This window comes from Amphiura filiformis, chromosome 20 (genome assembly GCF_039555335.1).
Source record: "Amphiura filiformis chromosome 20, Afil_fr2py, whole genome shotgun sequence".
Lineage (NCBI taxonomy): Eukaryota > Metazoa > Echinodermata > Ophiuroidea > Amphilepidida > Amphiuridae > Amphiura > Amphiura filiformis.
Window position 1 is genome coordinate 18,171,374 of NC_092647.1, and position 19,264 is coordinate 18,190,637.

Below are 19,264 nucleotides of genomic sequence, written 5' to 3' on the forward strand. Positions count from 1 at the left end.
TTGGATTAAAATCGATGCATCGATTATCACCAGATGCATATCGATTAATTATGTAGCGTTGCCAGTTCTTGACACCCATGCCAGTTGCCCATTTGAAGGGCGAGTCAAAAACTACCGTACCGGTAAGCTCAGCTCCGGTACATGGACTCACAGATTATGATGGACTCATGAACCACAACCATGTTTTTGGAGCTTTTCGGGGGGGCGTAATTAGGACTACTGTCTGCAACCATAATGGGGCGCAACAGCTTAAGGGGGACCTGATGCAAAAAGGGGGGCCCTGAAATTTGTTTACCCTCCTGAGGGTGGGGCCTGAAAAAAATGACCACAAATTTTACTGGAAAAATTGAGTTTATATAGGCTATATGCTTTTCTATGGGGTTGACCCATAATTTTCATGTCAAAAAGGGGGGGCCTGAAATTTTCGAGGTCTGTAAAGGGGGGGCCGAAAATTTTTCATGATAAATTTTTTGCATCAGGCCCCCTTACAAGTGTTTGTGAACGGTCCCTAAGGTGGTACGGTAGGCATTTTCTATAAGTTAGGAAATGCTTTGAACATGTTTCAAAAGTTAAACAGATTAATTGAGTAGGGTTAGAACACTGTATGCCTTTTGTTTTGGAGCAATAGGTTTAAGGGGTGGGGTATGAACCTTTGGACAGTAGGCCTATTTATTGTGGTACATTAGAGCACATCATCAGATATATCGAATTGCATTCTGAATACGAAGAATGCCCTTCTGATATCAAATAATTTTGATTTTTTGAAATTCGCAATGTATTAAATATATTTTTATGGCAAATGATTAAAATTTGAAATTTTTGATATTTCACAGTACTCGAAGTAAACTTTATAAATCTGATGATTTATACTCAAAGTGTATGTAGGTGGGATGAAAAGCCGACGATTAATTGGAAATTTTGACCTTTCGTATTGAAGATATGGATTTTTTCCCAAAAAACAAAAAAAAAAAATTGGGTCTTTTGGGGAAAAAAATCCATATCTTCAATATGAAAGGTCAAAATTTTCCATTGATTTTCGGCTTTTCCTCCCAGCTACATACTTTAAGAATATGTCATTAGATTTATAAAATTTACTGTTATATATCAAAAATGTGAAAAATATCAAATTTTAATAATTTGTCATAAAATTTGTATTATATCGTGAATTTCAAAAATGAAAATTATTTGATATCAGAAAGACATTCTTCGTATTCAGAATGTCTGATGTGCTCTCATGTCCCACAAAAATACTGTCGAAACGCTCATTCCAGATCCCTCAAGCCTTTTAGTTCCCCATATCCATTATTTTTCCAAAACTTGTCAATTTTGCCCTTGAATTGGTTTGTTGTCTTGACATTCACCACATCTTCGGGAAGATTATTCCAGTGTCAACCTCTCTCTGGGCTGTTTCTTAAGGCCTCGTATCCATAGGCTGTTCCCTTGTGGCGTGTGCCCTTGTTCCGTGTTCACTTGTTCCCATGTGACCTGCCACACAGACAACGAACCTTTGTTTTGCTTAGTGGCCGCTACGGTTCAAGATTTATTAAAATTTTGAACAATCAAGATGCGGTCAATTCAGCTATTCTTATAACGGACATAAGTGACCATTTTCCCACTGTTTTAGTTTCGAAATTCAATCAAAAAACTAATCACAAGAAACAGTCAAGTACAACTTATAAGAGAATATTCAGTGACGGAAATATTAGATTGTTTAAACATAAACTGTCTCAAGTGAAATGGCATGAAGAATTTGACGGTATTGATGTAAATGATGATTATGACAAATGTATTAATATTTTTAAAACTTATATGATGAGTGTCTTCCTCTTACGAAATACACTCCAAATAGGAGGAAGGATCCATTGTCCCCATGGATAACAAAAGGATTATTAAAGAGTATAAATGTTAAAAACAAACTGTATAAAGAATACAAGAGGTGTCCTAATGAGAGAAAGTTCACCAAATTTAAAGAATACAGAAATAAATTGCATACCTTGATAAGGAAATCTAAGAGAAATTATTATGATGATAAGTTTCTGAAGGCGAAAGACAATATTAAAAAAACTTGGACAACTATTAATAGTAGGCCCCCTATACTAGGTCGAAAAAAGGTCTCTAAAGTTCAGTCATGCTTCAAAAACTGCTCAAACGATATAACGACTGACCCCAAAACCATAGCTAATAAATTTAATGATTTTTTTGTTAATATTGGACCAGAACTTGCGTCTGATATAAAACATGATGGTAAACATTTCTATGAATATCTAGAGAATCCAGAACAAAACAGCGTATACTTACCTCCTGTACTAGAGGAAGAAATTATCAAAATCATCAACCAATTTGATCAATCAAAAAGTCCTGGCTATGATGACATTGGAAATTTTATTATAAAGAAGGTTGCAAAGGAAGTTAGTACACCTCTTGCTATGATTATGAACTTATCAATAACCATGGTATAGTCCCTGATCATTTAAAGATTGCAAAGGTAATACCCATTTATAAAAAAGAAGACCCAGAATTATATTCAAATTATCGACCTGTGTCAATTCTTCCGTGTTTTTCCAAAATTTTGGAAAGAGTTATTTTTAATAGATGTGTCAATTATATGGATAAAAACAATATACTAAATGACAAACAATTTGGTTTTAGAAAAAAACATTCAACTGGTATGGCTATTACTGAACTTGTTGACAAAATAAACAGTGCAGTAGAAAGCTCCAAAACTACAGTTGGTATTTATCTAGATTTGTCAAAAGCATTTGACACGATAGACCATCATATATTACTTTATAAGCTGGAACATTATGGCTTCAGAGGAATTGTACTTGATTGGTTTAGAAGCTATTTGTCAAATAGGAAACAATTTGTCAATTACAACGCTCATAGCTCCGAACTCAAACAAATAAGGTGCGGTGTTCCTCAAGCTTACTGCTCAGACAAATCAAAACAGGCGCATGTCTGACCTCACATCCGGTGCGGACGTACATTTTTGATTGTTGTGCATCAGATATTTTTCATCTTTATCCATCCTTGTTTTCCTGCATGCAAACCATCTAGTTTCTGCATATTCCATTAGTAGAAAGTTTGATCCTTCTTTTGAGGGTTTTTTGCGGCAGTTTTGAGAACTCATACAGAGAAAAATTTGAACTCTGTTTATTGACCAGCTCCATCATCTTCGATGTGTTACGACCTGTGCCAGAGGAGGCTTAAAGGCATTCCTACAATGCACTATGAGTGGGAAATTTGATCAATATAACCTAATTTTAAAGGCAAAGTCCCCATTGCCACACACACAAAATGGTCATTTTAAAACTGCAGCCAACGAGCTAATAGTTGAGACTTATGACTGATATTTGATTTTCTTACAGGAAACATTCATATTGTCCCACTGCATTAATTTTATTCCTAAGTCTCGATGTTTTGAATGTTAAATAATAGGATGAAAATACCAGATATTTGCACACAATCCCAATCCAAGGTATGCTCAACTGTACCACATGTGTACAAAAAGCCAGACATACAAGGTCAGAAACCCCATTGGGTTGTGGGAATGTCTTTAAACATCCTCTGGACCTGTGCAGTGACAGTGTATTGCCCCGTGTATTGCCTGTGTTTGTTTATATTCTATGTGCCGTAGTTCCTGAATCAACGGTAGGAGATAACCTTTTCTATCATAACATCTCAATGATATTTATGTCAATGTTTCATAATTTGTTGTCCTTGATTGAAAGCCTTCAATAGACTCAGTCTTTATAGTACATGTACAATGGTACTTGTTGCATGGACTCAGTGACCGTGTTCTACATTGTTGTTGTTAGGGGTGGTGCAATAATTATGTGTACCCCCGGGGGTGAATTCTCAAAATGGTCTGCCAAAAATCGCTTGCCCCCCCTCTGGCCGTGCCAAAAAATCTTTGCCCCCCCCCTTTCGACGTGCCAAAAACCTTTGCCCCCCTTTGATGTGCCAAAAATCTTTGCCCCCCCTTACACATGCAAGATTTTGGGGAACCCGAATTTAAAACCTTAAATTGTCTTATCATATAGTGCGAGCGCAGCGAGCAGGAAATTTTGCATATTTGAACGTGTTCCTAACGTTTTCCTACGCCTTTTAGGGCGTAATATAGAAACGGTGCCCAAAATATCTGTGCCAAAATTGCTTGCCCCCCTTTGACCTGCCAAAAATCGCTTGACCCCCCTTTGACCTGCCAAAAATGCTTGCCCCCCCCTTTTGGCCTGCCAAAAAACCTTTGCCCCCCCCTATAATTCACCCCCCGGGGGGTACACATAATTATTGCACCACCCCTTATCATCCATCGCATAGACTCATCCGTAGCACGTACATACACATAAATACGTGTATAAATTGAAATCCACCATTTGTCTGATAACATACTGCCGCGAAGTATTCATACTGGTGTTCAATATTATAATACATGAATTTTGCAAAAAACTTTCATCCATAACTAGTTTATGATTTTACATCACATCAATTATATCCTTATCACCTGTTGTGTGTGCTGTCAAGTGTCATCAATATGACAGCCACTTCCAAATCGCAGCCAAACTGTGCCAACATCCTATCCTTGGTAGTGATATGCATTACTTGGATGTTGGTTGCCTCCAACAACATCCAGTGCAACAACATGAAATTGAAATCTGATCAAGATTATAGCATTAGTAGTAATTTCCTTATGTTGTTTTGCAACGAATCCCAACAAAATCTTGATACAAACTCACACTCTTGGAGCATGTACCTAGACATTCAATCTCAACAAAAATTCACTCATGAAGCCAAAGTGTGGACTTTCCAATCTAGCAAATTGCCACACTTATTGATCCTCCTCCTATTGAGCGGTCAGGTTGAAATGAATCCTGGACCCTTATCAAATTCAATTAATAACTCTGATGCACCTGCGAGTTGCGGCATCTGTGACAATGAAGTCACAAATATTGGTATCTACTGCGACCAGTGCCATACTTGGTATCACCGACACTGTGCAAGCATTTCCGACAACACTTATTACAACATCCTCCCAAGAGACAGTGTTTCATGGATCTGCTGCCTTTGTGGGCTCCCAAATTATGGCCCAGTGTCATCCTTTTGTGAGAGTTTCAGTTTTGAAAGCCAAAATAGCTTCCAAACCCTTGCCACTGATTGTGACACCAACTTGTCACTTGACCCTGATTTGACCATTGATCTTGAAAATGCAAAACCGTCTTGTACCTCAACTCCAAAGAAAGTGCCCCCAAAGAGAGCACAGCAACACAGAAACAAAAAGCACAAACTTAAAGCCATTATTATCAACTGCGATGGCCTGAAAGGTCAGAAAAACAAGCTGCTTTCCGTGCAGTAGTTGAAAACACTGACCCAGATATCATCATGGGTTGTGAGAGTAAGATAGATGATTCCATTGCTACCTACTCTATTTTCCCTCAACATTACAACATTATCCGTAAAGACAGAAACTGCAATGGGGCGGTGTTTTCTTGGCCATTAGAAACACTCTTATCTTCACTGAGCTACCAGAGCTAGATTCCAACAGTGAGATAATATGGGCCAACCTCCAATTTGCAAATGCAAAATCTATCCACCTTGCTAGCTATTACAGAACTCCAAATGCAGGCTCAGCCTCTGTTGAAAATTTGAATGCATCCCTCTCAAGTCTGTTTTCTAAACACCCTCGCCAAGTTCCCAATTTAATAATTGGCGGTGATTGTAACTTTGGTGACATAGACTGGGACACTTGGACACCAACTAAACAAAGAACAAAATCCATCCATGAAAAATTCCTACAATTGTTGATGGAAAACTCCCTGGTGCAGCTAGTTCGTGTAGTTACTCGCCCTGCATCAAACAGCACCTTGGATTTAATCATTACATCAAATCAGAATCTTGTGAGCAACATAGAAGCACTTCCTGGTATCTCAGACCATTTGGTTGTTGCTTTTAGTATTGACATGAAACCCCACCACTGTGTCAAACCTCAGCGCAAGATATTTCTCTTCAAAAAAGCTAACAATGACTTGCTAAAAGAAGATGTTTCTAAACTCACGGAAGAATTCCTTGCGTCAAATCCTGAAAATAATAGTGTGAACTCAAACTGGACCTATATCAAGCAAAACCTCACTGAGCTTATGCATAAGCATGTTCCTTCCAAACTGTCTAGTAATAAGCACCATCTACCATGGATTGATCAATCCCTTAAGAGACAGATGCGCAAGGGATAAACTATTTAGCAAAGCTCGTAAATCCAACTCCTCCCATGCATGGGCAGCCTACAAAAATCTTCGCAACAAAGTCACCAAAACTGTTCGGCACTCACATACAAAGTACCTGAACGAGGTTGTCGGAGGTTCTTTACAAGAAAACCCTAAGACATTTTGGTCTTATGTTCGCCTCATGAAAACCGAAAACATCAGCATCCCTCCTTTGAAATTTGATGGCAAATTGCATGCCACTGATACAGCCAAAGCATCTGCCTTAAACTCTCAGTTCAAATCTGTGTTCAACGTTGAATCTCCAGTTGACATACCTAGCAAAGGTCCCTCTCCGTATCCAGACATCAGTTGCCTTGATATAGGAGTGGAAGGTGTTGCTAAGCAGTTAAACAACATCAACCCAAACAAGGCCGGTGGCCCGGATGAGCTTCCAGCAAGACTTTTAAAGACCGTAGCATTTGAGATAGCACCAGCAATGCAGTTCTTATTCCAGCAGTCATACAACCAGGGCTGTGTTCCTGAAGACTGGACCAAAGCCATTGTCACAGCCATCCACAAGAAAGGACCAAAATCCAACCCGGGTAATTATCGGCCCATCTCCCTTACATGCTTAGTGTGCAAGGTAATGGAACACGTTGTTTTAAGTCACATGTCAAAACACCTAGCGGATCATCGTATTCTCCTTGACTCTCAGCATGGATTTCGTGAAAACTGTCCACGCAAACACAGCTTATATCTTCAGTTCATGAATGGGCATCAACTCTAAATCGCCGGGGTCAGACCGACTTGGTCTTGCTAGATTTTAGCAAGGCCTTTGACCTGGTGCCACATCATAGACTTGCTGCAAAATTGGACTTTTATGGCATCCGTGGACCAACCCTGAAATGGATAACAGCCTTCCTCAGTGAAAGACAACAGGCGGTGGCAGTCAATGGTAGTCTCTCGTCATGGGAACAAGTCACATCTGGTGTCCCACAAGGCTCAGTTTTGGGACCGGCGCTATTTCTCTTGTATATAAACGATATAAATCAACACCTCCAGTCCAACATTCGCCTTTTTGCTGATGACAGCATTGTGTTCAAAGAAATTGCCTCTCCATCTGATCATAACATCCTCCAGCAAGATCTTGAAACTCTGGCTACCTGGGCCGATACATGGCTTATGTCCTTCAATGTTGGGAAATGTGCCATCATGTCAGTGACCCTGAAGAAAAAACCCAGCCTCTTCCGATATTCCATCAATGGAGAAGAGCTGCAGAGAGTTTCACAGCACGATTATCTTGGCATCACCATTTCTGACAATTTGAATTGGACAGCCCATTGCCAAAAGACTGCAGCCAAAGCAAGTCGCACCCTTGGTATGCTTAGAAGAACACTTTCGCCATGTAGCAGTCAAGTCAAAGCCAGAGCCTATCACTCCTTAGTAAGACCGCAACTGGAATATGGAAGCGAAGCTTGGAACCCATACAACAACTCGGATGTTCAGCGCCTCGAAAGTATCCAGCGCCAGGCTGCACGCTTTGTCTTCCAAGATTTCCGTAGGACCTCCTCTGTCTCAGAAATGATCCAGAAGCTTGGTTGGGACAGCCTTCAAGTCAGACGTCTATACTTCCAATCCGTTATGTTCTTTAAAATCCAATATCAACTTGTCAACATCAGCCTGCCTCCATGTTACCAGTGCATCACATCCTCCATCCGGCATAACCATCCCCTGTGTTATCGTCAGCCCAGTGCAACTATAGATGTCTACAACTATTCATTCTTTCCAAGGACAATTCGAGTGTGGAACAATCTCCCCGAATCAGCTGTGTGTGCGCCCTCCATCTGTGCTTTCAAGCCCATAGCACTGAGTTCAATCAGTGCTATGTCGCCACCGGCCAGCCTGAAGACACTTTAAACCAGCCAGCATACTTTTTACTCGCACCTTCTGATGTACAGCACCAAATTTATGTTTTTAGCACCGCACCGACTGTGAGGTCCAAACAACCCACTTCCAGTTTAGCTCAACGAGCTGTTATAGGAAGCCACCCACTGAAGACTGAAGGGTCAATATTGGGGCCATTGTTATTTATCTTGTACATCAATGATATTATTTATACTTCATCAATATTTTGGATTTCGTACTTTTTGCGGATGACACTACTATTCTTTTTTCACATAAAAATATTAACTCCAAAGTAAATCTGATCAATTCCGAATTAAGGGAAGTTACAAATTGGTTTCGAGCTAATAAGCTCTCGCTGAATGCGAGCAAAACAAACTATATGGTACTTGGAACTCAACACCAAACAAATAGACCATTTGAAGCACTAAATATTGAACTGGATGGAACAAGCTTAACAAGAGTAAATAAAACCAAATTTCTTGGAGTTCAAATTGATGAAAACTTAACATGGAAGGACCAAATAGGGGGAGTTTCAATGACAATATCCAGAAATATTGGAATTATTAATAAACTGAAACATTTTGTACCAAGACATGTATTGTATACCCTTTGTACACTTGTTCTACCATATGTAAACTATGGCATTATAGCGTGGGGAAACGCATGTAAAACACATTTGGATCGAATTTTTAAACTTCAAAAACGTGCTGTCATGTTAGGAATATATGTAAAACTAGTTTTAGGCACCATAGCAGACCATTATTCATTGATCTAAATATATTGAATGTATATGAATCTTATAAATTGGAACTTGGTGTACTTATGTACAAACATATTAATGATGACTTGCCAAACATATTTAAGGAATACTTTTGTAAAAGACATGAAATTCATAGCCACAAAACTAGGAAAACGATGATTATGATATCCAGAAAAGAAAAACAAACTTTGCGAGCAAAGGTGTCAGGACATCAGGGCCTTCCCTTTGGAATGACCTTCCTCTCGAATTAAAAAATGCTATGAATGTTAAAACTTTCAGAAATCAATTTAAGAAATATTTATTGCATCAAACTTGGTTGTAATTTCATGTACATGCTTCTTTAGAGTGATTAATGTCTTAATTTATCTACAAATTGTGTATGCTAATTCTATATTTATACATGATGCTTATGTCATTTCAATGTTATATTCATTGTGGTGACATAAACATTATTTAAATCATGTTTGTTTATATTATGTCTTAGGGGATGATCACTTCTGGCCTTCATGGCCTTTTGATCATCTCCTCCATGTCATTTTACTCGTCTTTTCGTGTTTTTTTATATATTCTTGCTTGTTGTTTAATGTTGTTGTTAATGTAGATGATGTGGAAAATAAAGACTTATTATTAATGATGATAAGTACATAAAAGTAGGTTCGTTGTCTGTGTGGCAGGTCACATGGGAAAAAGTAAACACGGAACAAGGGCACAAGCCACAAGGGAACAGCCTATGGATACGAGGCCTTACGAGTCTGTAGGCGTGGACGTGTCCCCTGGTGCCTGTACTCATGGTATTGTAAGCTATTGTATGACCTGGTGAAGTGTTCCTCAGGTTTCATATCTTCTTGTCCATTCATGATTTTGAAAACCGGATATCTCTTGATGATTCTCGGCAGACTGGCCGTGGCCTTGTTGGCTGCCTTAGCTTTGTACACTGCGTTGATGGTTTGCAGTCATCTGTGATGTAGACACACAGATCCTTCTCTTCTTTGGCTACCATAATTTCATCTTCTCCTAGAACATATAATCTTTCTGGGTTATCGTTTAGATGCATGCATTTGCAATTTGATGAAACGAAGAAGCCAGGTATCTGACCAGTCCTTGAGTTCGGGTTGAGATCATCCTGTATATAGCATCGATTCCTTCAGTGCTATCTTTCTTGACCATGTTGTACATATACAGTTTGGTGTTGTCAGCAAATATTTTACCTGTTGACGTAACTACCTCTGGCAAGTCGTTGACGTACAATACAAGTATTCGGACCCCAACACTGACCCTTGCGGTACGCCGCTCATGACGTCGGCCCACTCCGACTGTGCTTTCCTCACCGTTGTTTTCTATTCTGAAGAAAGTCTTTGATCCAATCTAAGATCTTGCCAGAAATCTCATATGCTCACAGTTTGGAGATAATCCGTTTGTGAGGGACTGCGTCGAAGGCCTTTACGTAGTCAAGATATATAACTCTGAATCCTTCATCCAAACTTTCTGTAATGTCTTCCAGAGTGGTGAGTAAGTTGGTCATGCATGATCTTCCACTTCTGAACCCATGTTGATCTTCTGAGAGCAGGTGATGTTGGTTGACATGATTAAGAATGGCATCTCCCAGTAGCGACGGGACTCCACGATTTTTCAAGGAACGCTGGTAAGGCCGACTGGTCTGTAGTTGCAGGCCTGAATTTTTTACCCTTTCTTGAAAATCGGTGAAACTCTTGCCAGTTTCCAACTATCTGGGATGCAGCCTTCCTCTAGAGATTTCTTAAAGATCATGGACAATTTCTACCACTTGGTGAAACTTTGTCAAGTCTAAAAGCTTCTAAACATGACATAGTTATCAAAGGCAGCTTCACTACCCATTATTGTGCTGTTATACCAGGTCTCAGTTACACCCATCACATCTGGTTACAGATCATCAATTATTGCCTCAAGTTCAGTCCTTTTACTCATCAAGCTCTGGGCATTGGTACAGTAGCAAGTAATCTTCCTGGTACTTCTTGAAGCACTACATGGTGTTCCGTCTTCATCTTTCTTTGTAGATCTGTTGTCTTTTCTCTCTTCATCTCACATCTTGTAATCTTCTTGTCTACTGTTACCAACTCTCCCTTTATCATGGTTGTCTGTTGTGTCATGTTCGTGATTTACACTGCAAAAACAAGTGTTTATATTTAAACACAATATTGTGTTTATCAGAGCAACACTTAATAGACACATAATTCATGTTAATGGTCTAACACTAATGTTCATAAATTAACACTTGGTGTTAATTTATGAACATTAGTGTTAGAACCATTAACATTAGTGTTAGACCATTAACATGCATTATGTGTTTATTAAGTGTTGCTCTGATAAACACAATATGGTGTTTAAATATAAACACTTGTTTTTGAAGTGTACAGGTCTATTTTTAGCAGCTTTCACTTGTTGGCTTCTTGTCTATTTTGGTAGCTTCCTCATCATTCCCATTTGGGCAAGTTATATTTTCTTTGTATTGTTTTTGTCAATAATCAATATAGTTCATGGAGCTGAAAGGACTGGAAAGGTTCATTAAAAGGGCATTTCGTGATCCACAGCCTCATCCCCCCACTTTTAAAGTTGAGATTTTTATACCACTGGAAACCTCTGGCTACATAATGTTTATGTCCCAAAAATTTCTTGCAGATTAATTCGTTTAGCAAAAATATAGTCAAATTTGAATTTCGTTCTGGTATACCAGAACGAAATTTACAACAGTGGCCTATGGAGCAGTGTAAATACACAAAATCATGCATAACTCGCAACACAAAATCCGAATGAACTGAAATTTTGGGAATAAGCTTTTTTCGTGGATATCTACCGTACTGAAAAATGTCATAAAAAGAGGATGCTAGGATCACGAAATACTCCTTTAATATGTAATTTTTGCCAATATTTTGCTAAATATCAATGTATAAATGTTCTGGGTGCTAGATTCATACTTCCAAGTATCCCCCCCCCCCATGTCAAAAAGAAATCTACGCCACTGAAAATAAATTACACCCCCATTGATACCCCTTACCCCTAAACAGGCTAAACTTGAATTATCTCGGACATTAAATTTAAATTAAACTGGTAGTATGAGCTTTCTTCTGGTATCAAGATCTGAGGAAAAATGAGGTGCGAGGCTGTTGATTGAGTCACGTACCTTTGGACAAGCCCGGGTAAATAAGTTCAGTCTTGCTAGACTTGGGCGTTGCACTCGACAGCGACTTGGCTTGGGAGACTTGACCCTGTGAGAAGTCTTGCCCCCCCCCATTCAATTAAGACGTTTATGCTGTGCTGTACTTTTTTCACGGCAGTGAAATGATGCCACTTGCCCCCACATCTCATATGCACAGTTTATCCTTTACATATCCCGTGTCTTGAATAGCCATTAGCCCACCAACCCTGTGGTTAAGAGGCTAGGAAATAATTCCTTATATCTCATACCTTAGTTTGTATGCCTTTATCTAATCCTGCCCCACATGACAAGGACTTTTTAGCCCTTAAATCCGGCAAAGAAGTCTGTTCAGTGTAGGAAATTTTTAGCCTTTTTTTTATAAACATGTTTGGCTTATAGCTATCACATGCTGACAATGCACATAACTGATTGGTTAATCAAAACTAGCAGGTCATGGTCAGTATACTGAATGTTTACTTTGTGATTAGGCCTATATCATCTGTATAGAAAACTATGTAGCAGGCGATTTACTTCAGAAAAATATAACTACGTTGCACAAAACTAAATCTATTATCTATTGTTAATTGAATGTTTATCGACTCTTGTAATAACCCAGCAATGTTCATAAAAGCAGGGCTATGATGAGACAAATATCACTGACAAAAGCTATCAAAACCAAATGGCTGTGTAATTTGTTCAGTGAAAGGCATCTTGCATACAATTGTCTTCATAGTTCTAGCCAAATTTGTTTCCTGTATAGGTGGCTTAAAAACCTAAATGCAAAATGAGATCCTGTAGGTGGCTCCCGAGGTGGCTTAAAAAACTAAATGCAAAATGAGGTTTTAAAAAAAATTGCTTTTCCAGAGTCAAGACACAGGTATCATTATTAAGCCTCATATCACGTATTTATTGTCGAATAGCCTAAGTGCAGAGTAGGTTAGATATGAATATTAAATGTTAGACCAAAGTAGCTCAAAGTACATGTACTATATAGGCTATACACCTGATCCGTGAACTTGTCTTTTTTAAAGACAAATTCTTGTTACCATTTCCGTTAAATGCCCCCCCCCCCCCCAAAAAAAAAAAGTTGCCTTGCCCCCTCCCCCGGCAAAGTTCTGGCCACGCCACTGCTTGGTAAAAAATGACGCATGTTATACGGTTTTCGTTTATGTAACTTTTTATTCATATGATATAGTATACTTTGCTGTGTTTAAACACTTAAAAAGTGTTACTTGATCCTGATCATTCTCAGGGGCGTAGCAAGCGGGTAGGCATGGTGGACAACATCCAAGCCCCGAGGGTTCAGGGGCCGCGAGCAAAAGTGAAAATGAAATAAGTCCGATAGGTCCCCGCCCAGGGGCCCGCACTCTCTGTCCATGAGCCCCCGAGGTTCTTGCTACGCCCCTGACCATTCTGTATTCTTTACAGTTTACTATTTAGTCATGTCAGTTGAGCTTCCACAACATTCAGTCTCTGCCTGAATTCTCCATCTGAAAATGAAGCAGAAACAAAATTAACCGACCTTTACCACATGCACGGGTGTCAACTGCAGACGATAAAGTCCAAAATTTCTCTTTCATGTTTTTTCAATTTTTCTCTTTCATGCGACACCACCCGCGGATTATACCTTCTTGGCATTTTGAGATATGAAAAGGACCCAAAATATGAATATCGACCCAGGTGGCGAAATATTATTATTTTCTTTACTTTTTCCCCTTTCATTTGACACTACTGGGGGTCATACCTTGTTGGCATTTCGAGATATGAATATTGACCCGGGCCTTTGGTTCTTGAGATTGCTCTTAATATTTTGGGTAAATTAATATAACTTGTGACTATTTATAACAAGTACTAACCTGTTTGTTCAAGATCGCCGACTCTATCTGCTATGTCTTCGAGTTGTTCTTCGATCTGGTCAAGCCTTGAATTGATATCTAACAAAATGAATCGTTGGAATAAATGTCACATGGTTTGTATATCATGTATATGGCAACCACAAATGAGACTTTTCCAAATCTCAGCAAACAGTGTTTTTAATACCAAAAACGTTTAAGTTGGTATTGGCCTACAATCTTGGAACTAAGTCTTGGAACGCTTTTGTGTCAAGAATTAAAAACTGACACCCCCTCCCCCCGTGCAATGTTGGAAAATGCCAATGTCTTCAGTAGTTTTCCAAAGTATTGATTGATGGGGAGAGGGGAAGGGTAAATCATTGTTGTAGATGTCATGTTTGTTCAAAACCAAAATACAAGTCACTCCCATGATCATTGCAAATTCTGCACGGAATTACAATAACGTGTACCAAGTGTTCCAGGGACTTTTTCCAAGATTGTAGCCATGCGTGTTACCAAATCTTTCAAAGACCCCCTTTGCAATGATTTTTCATCAAATTCACCCGTCTTTTTCATCATGTTCATGCAAAATCGAAGACATAATTTGGCCAAAAACAACCCCTTGTGGTTTTTATTCAATGACTATAGAATTTCAAACACCCCTTTTCAATGACACTCAATATTAACATAAATTTACCGGATTTTCCCAAGTACCAATTTTTAATTTCGCGTATAGGGCGAATTATATACCTCCTATATTGTCAATTTCCCGGTCAAATTTCGTGGATAGTGCGAATTAAATACCCCCTATTTTTTTCGATTTCGCGGTCCTCGCTACTGGTAAAACAATTACCCTTTTCCGCGATATGCTCGCCCGGAATTTTGAGGTGGTGGGTCTTTGGGAGTCGACGGCATACCAGTAAAAGTAAAAGGGCCAGGGGGTCTTTTGGAACTGCGAACAAGGGTGGTCTTTTGAAAAAGCTGTGAAGCTGGAAAGACCTGTGAAAAGTAAAGATCAAGTGTCTTTTTTTGTTTGTCTTTTTTGGTTGGAATCGCCTAAAACAGAAATGTGTGAAATGCAAAAATTAGGGGTCTTTTAGAGCTGAATTATCAAAATCAAGGGTCTTTCGGAGCTTTATTTTGGTCAAATTTAGGGTAGTTCTTTTGGATCTGCGAAATCTAAAATGGGTGGTCTTTTCGAGGGAACACCCGTATGGTCATTTGTGTTAAGTACCCCCTATCACAACGCAACATAATGCATACCTAGTATTGGTGCGACGCTGCCGACGCATGTATGCCCACATCCATTATAACAACATTTGTTTGCTCCTGCGCAGTCTGCGTCGCTTGAACAACTTTCAACGCAGGTTCCAAATCCAATGCCGCCTGCTGCAACTTCTGGGCACGAACCTGGTTCTGAAAGGAAAATGAGTCGAACAAGCCCCAAAAGACAATTAGTATATTCAATAAAAGTTTGCATACCGGAGAATTAACACAGTGGCGTGGCGAGGGGGACAGGGGGCGCCACCTTGAGGGGGCGCCGAATTGATTAATACCGCATCAATTCTGCGCCCCCTGAGCGATAAAAGTTGCCCACGCATTTCTGCGCAAATACTCATTTAAAACATAAATTTTAGACTGAACTTCATTATAACCGAAATTACTTCGTGGTGTTTGTGTAATTTTGTTTGTGCAATTCACGAAATTGTTTCAACAATTGGGGGGTGGGCATTATGTATCCTTGGCCCTGGGCACCACAACCCCTACCTACAGCCAATGTCTCACAAACTTTCAAAAAAAGAAGACAAGACACTTGCGTCATACTCCTGTCTCCTCAACACTAATTTGTTGCGAATTGTTTGAACATAATTGACATAGCATCCAAGTATCTAATTACGTTATTACATACAAAGCTACTTGCCACTTCACATGCCACTCCACGCAAGCTCACACACACACATGCTCGTATAGTTTCGCAAGCACTACTTACGTGTAATAGGCCCTGGGCCTTTACAGGTCTCGTCAGCTTCGTCCAAACCATTAGAGCATTCACGATGGCCATTACACCTCTTGTACGAGGGTAAACATACACCATTTTCACAATCAAATTCATTATCTTTGCAGGTCGTCTGAGGTCCTGGCCCTGGTTTACAGGTCTTGTCAGCTTCGTCCAAACCATTAGAGCATTCACGATGGCCATTACACCTCTTGTACGAGGGCAAACATACACCATTTTCACAATCAAATTCATTATCTTTGCAGGTCGTCTGAGGTCCTGGCCCTGGTTTACAAGTTTTGTCAGCTTCGTCCAAACCATTAGAGCATTCGCGATAGCCATTACACTTCTTGTACGAGGGTAAACATTCACCATTTCCGCAATCAAATTCATTATCTTTGCAGGTCGTCTGAGGTCCTGGCCCTGGTTTACAGGTCTTGTCAGCTTCGTCCAAACCATTAGAGCATTCGCGATAGCCATTACACTTCTTGTACAATGGCAAACATTCACCATTTTCACAATCAAATTCATTATCTTTGCAGGTCGTCTGAGGTCCTGGCCCTGGTTTACAGGTCTTGTCAGCTTCGTCCAAACCATTAGAGCATTCGCGATAGCCATTACACTTCTTGTACGAGGGTAAACATTCACCATTTCCGCAATCAAATTCATTATCTTTGCAGGTCGTCTGAGGTCCTGGCCCTGGTTTACAGGTCTTGTCAGCTTCGTCCAAGCCATTAGAGCATTCACGATAGCCATTACACTTCTTGTACGAGGGTAAACATTCACCATTTCCGCAATCAAATTCATTATCTTTGCAGGTCGTCTGAGGTCCTGGCCCTGGTTTACAGGTCTTGTCAGCTTCGTCCAAACCATTAGAGCATTCACGATAGCCATTACACTTCTTGTACGAGGGTAAACATTCACCATTTCCGCAATCAAATTCATTATCTTTGCAGGTCGTCTGAGGTCCTGGTTTACAAGTCTTGTCAGCTTCGTCCAAACCATTAGAGCATTCGCGATAGCCATTACACTTCTTGTACAACGGCAAACATTCACCATTTTCACAATCAAATTCATTATCTTTGCAGGTCGTCTGAGGTCCTGGCCCTGGTTTACAGGTCTTGTCAGCTTCGTCCAAACCATTAGAGCATTCGCGATAGCCATTACACTTCTTGTACAATGGCAAACATTCACCATTTTCACAATCAAATTCATTATCTTTGCAGGTCGTCTGAGGTCCTGGCCCTGGTTTACAGGTCTTGTCAGCTTCGTCCAAACCATTAGAGCATTCGCGATAGCCATTACACTTCTTGTACGAGGGTAAACATTCACCATTTCCGCAATCAAATTCATTATCTTTGCAGGTCGTCTGAGGTCCTGGCCCTGGTTTACAGGTCTTGTCAGCTTCGTCCAAGCCATTAGAGCATTCACGATAGCCATTACACTTCTTGTACGAGGGTAAACATTCACCATTTCCGCAATCAAATTCATTATCTTTGCAGGTCGTCTGAGGTCCTGGCCCTGGTTTACAGGTCTTGTCAGCTTCGTCCAAACCATTAGAGCATTCACGATAGCCATTACACTTCTTGTACGAGGGTAAACATTCACCATTTCCGCAATCAAATTCATTATCTTTGCAGGTCGTCTGAGGTCCTGGTTTACAAGTCTTGTCAGCTTCGTCCAAACCATTAGAGCATTCGCGATAGCCATTACACTTCTTGTACAACGGCAAACATTCACCATTTTCACAATCAAATTCATTATCTTTGCAGGTCGTCTGAGGTCCTGGCCCTGGTTTACAGGTCTTGTCAGCTTCGTCCAAACCATTAGAGCATTCGCGATAGCCATTACACTTCTTGTACAATGGCAAACATTCACCATTTTCACAATCAAATTCATTATCTTTGCAGGTCGTCTGAGGTCCTGGCCCTGGTTTACAGGTCTTGTCAGCTTCGTCCAAACCATTAGAGCATTCACGATAGCCATTACACTTCTTGTACGAGGGTAAACATTCACCATTTCCGCAATCAAATTCATTATCTTTGCAGGTCGTCTGAGGTCCTGGTTTACAAGTCTTGTCAGCTTCGTCCAAACCATTAGAGCATTCGCGATAGCCATTACACTTCTTGTACAACGGCAAACATTCACCATTTTCACAATCAAATTCATTATCTTTGCAGGTCGTCTGAGGTCCTGGCCCTGGTTTACAGGTCTTGTCAGCTTCGTCCAAACCATTAGAGCATTCACGATAGCCATTACACTTCTTGTACGAGGGTAAACATTCACCATTTCCGCAATCAAATTCATTATCTTTGCAGGTCGTCTGAGGTCCTGGTTTACAAGTCTTGTCAGCTTCGTCCAAACCATTAGAGCATTCGCGATAGCCATTACACTTCTTGTACGAGGGTAAACATTCACCATTTCCACAATCAAATTCATTATCTTTGCAGGTCGTCTGAGGTCCTGGTCCCTGGTTTACAGGTCTGGTCAGCTTCGTCCAAACCATTAGGGCAATCTTGATATCCATCGCATTTCTTGCGTAATGGAAGGCACAACCCGTAACCACAATCAAACTGTGACGCGCTACAGGATACTTGACCACATGTAACTACAGCCTCGTCAAATCCATTCGGACAGTCCTCAGTTTGATCACACTTTTTGAATTTCGAAATGCAAGTGCCACCCCCACAGTCAAACTCTAACGGAGTACAGCCGATAATTGGTCCTGGTCCTGAACCTGGACAAAGTGCCTCATCTTCCTCATTTTTACAATCAGGTACTCCATCGCAATGCCAGGTACTCGGGATACATCGACCTTCTTCACATCGAAACCAAGATGGCGGACAGCGTTTACTCGTGCAAAATTTTTCGTCGTTCGCCTCGAAATTCCTTGGACAGTCAAAGCCGTCGCCGTCGCAGACTTTGTACAATGGGATGCATTCACCGTTACCACAGTCAAATTGTTCCTCAGTGCAGGGGCTTGGTGGACATCCAAACTCATCGTCTCCTTGTGGACAGTCACTGGCGCCGTTACAGACCGAAGCTGCAAAGATAAGGATAGACAATATCGATAAATCCCGTAATCATTTGCAAAAAGCAAACCGAATGTACGTCACCACATCGTGTAATCACGTCATACATGATGTACCTGCTCGATATCCGCATTGACGATGACGTAGATTCGGCCGGTCAGTTACTTTTTTTAAAAGATTTTGGTTGACTTCAAATTCGGCGGTGATGTACCTGCGGATTTTGGTGGTCGTAGTATCGAATCGTGCGCGTAAAGTTAATCGCTCAGAGCGTACACGTACACGTACAATGGGCTATTCCAGAAAATAAGTGCACACCCCTATAGAGGAGTAACGTTTCAATTAAAGAAATGTCTGGATTTCCAAGTCTGCA

The 19,264-nt window shown here is 40.3% G+C and overlaps 1 protein-coding gene across 1 annotated transcript; it reads right to left on the reverse strand.

Annotated features, from left to right (window-relative positions):
- Positions 1-13,196: 13,196 nt before the first annotated feature.
- LOC140142879 (uncharacterized) lies at positions 13,197-18,481 on the reverse strand. The gene is made up of 4 exons (XM_072164898.1): positions 15,857-18,481; positions 15,130-15,282; positions 13,891-13,968; positions 13,197-13,524 (listed from the first exon to the last, which is right to left on the reverse strand). The coding sequence occupies exons 1-4, from the start codon at positions 18,387-18,389 to the stop codon at positions 13,475-13,477; spliced, it is 2,814 nt and encodes a 937-aa protein (XP_072020999.1). The 5' UTR covers positions 18,390-18,481; the 3' UTR covers positions 13,197-13,474.
- Positions 18,482-19,264: the final 783 nt, after the last annotated feature.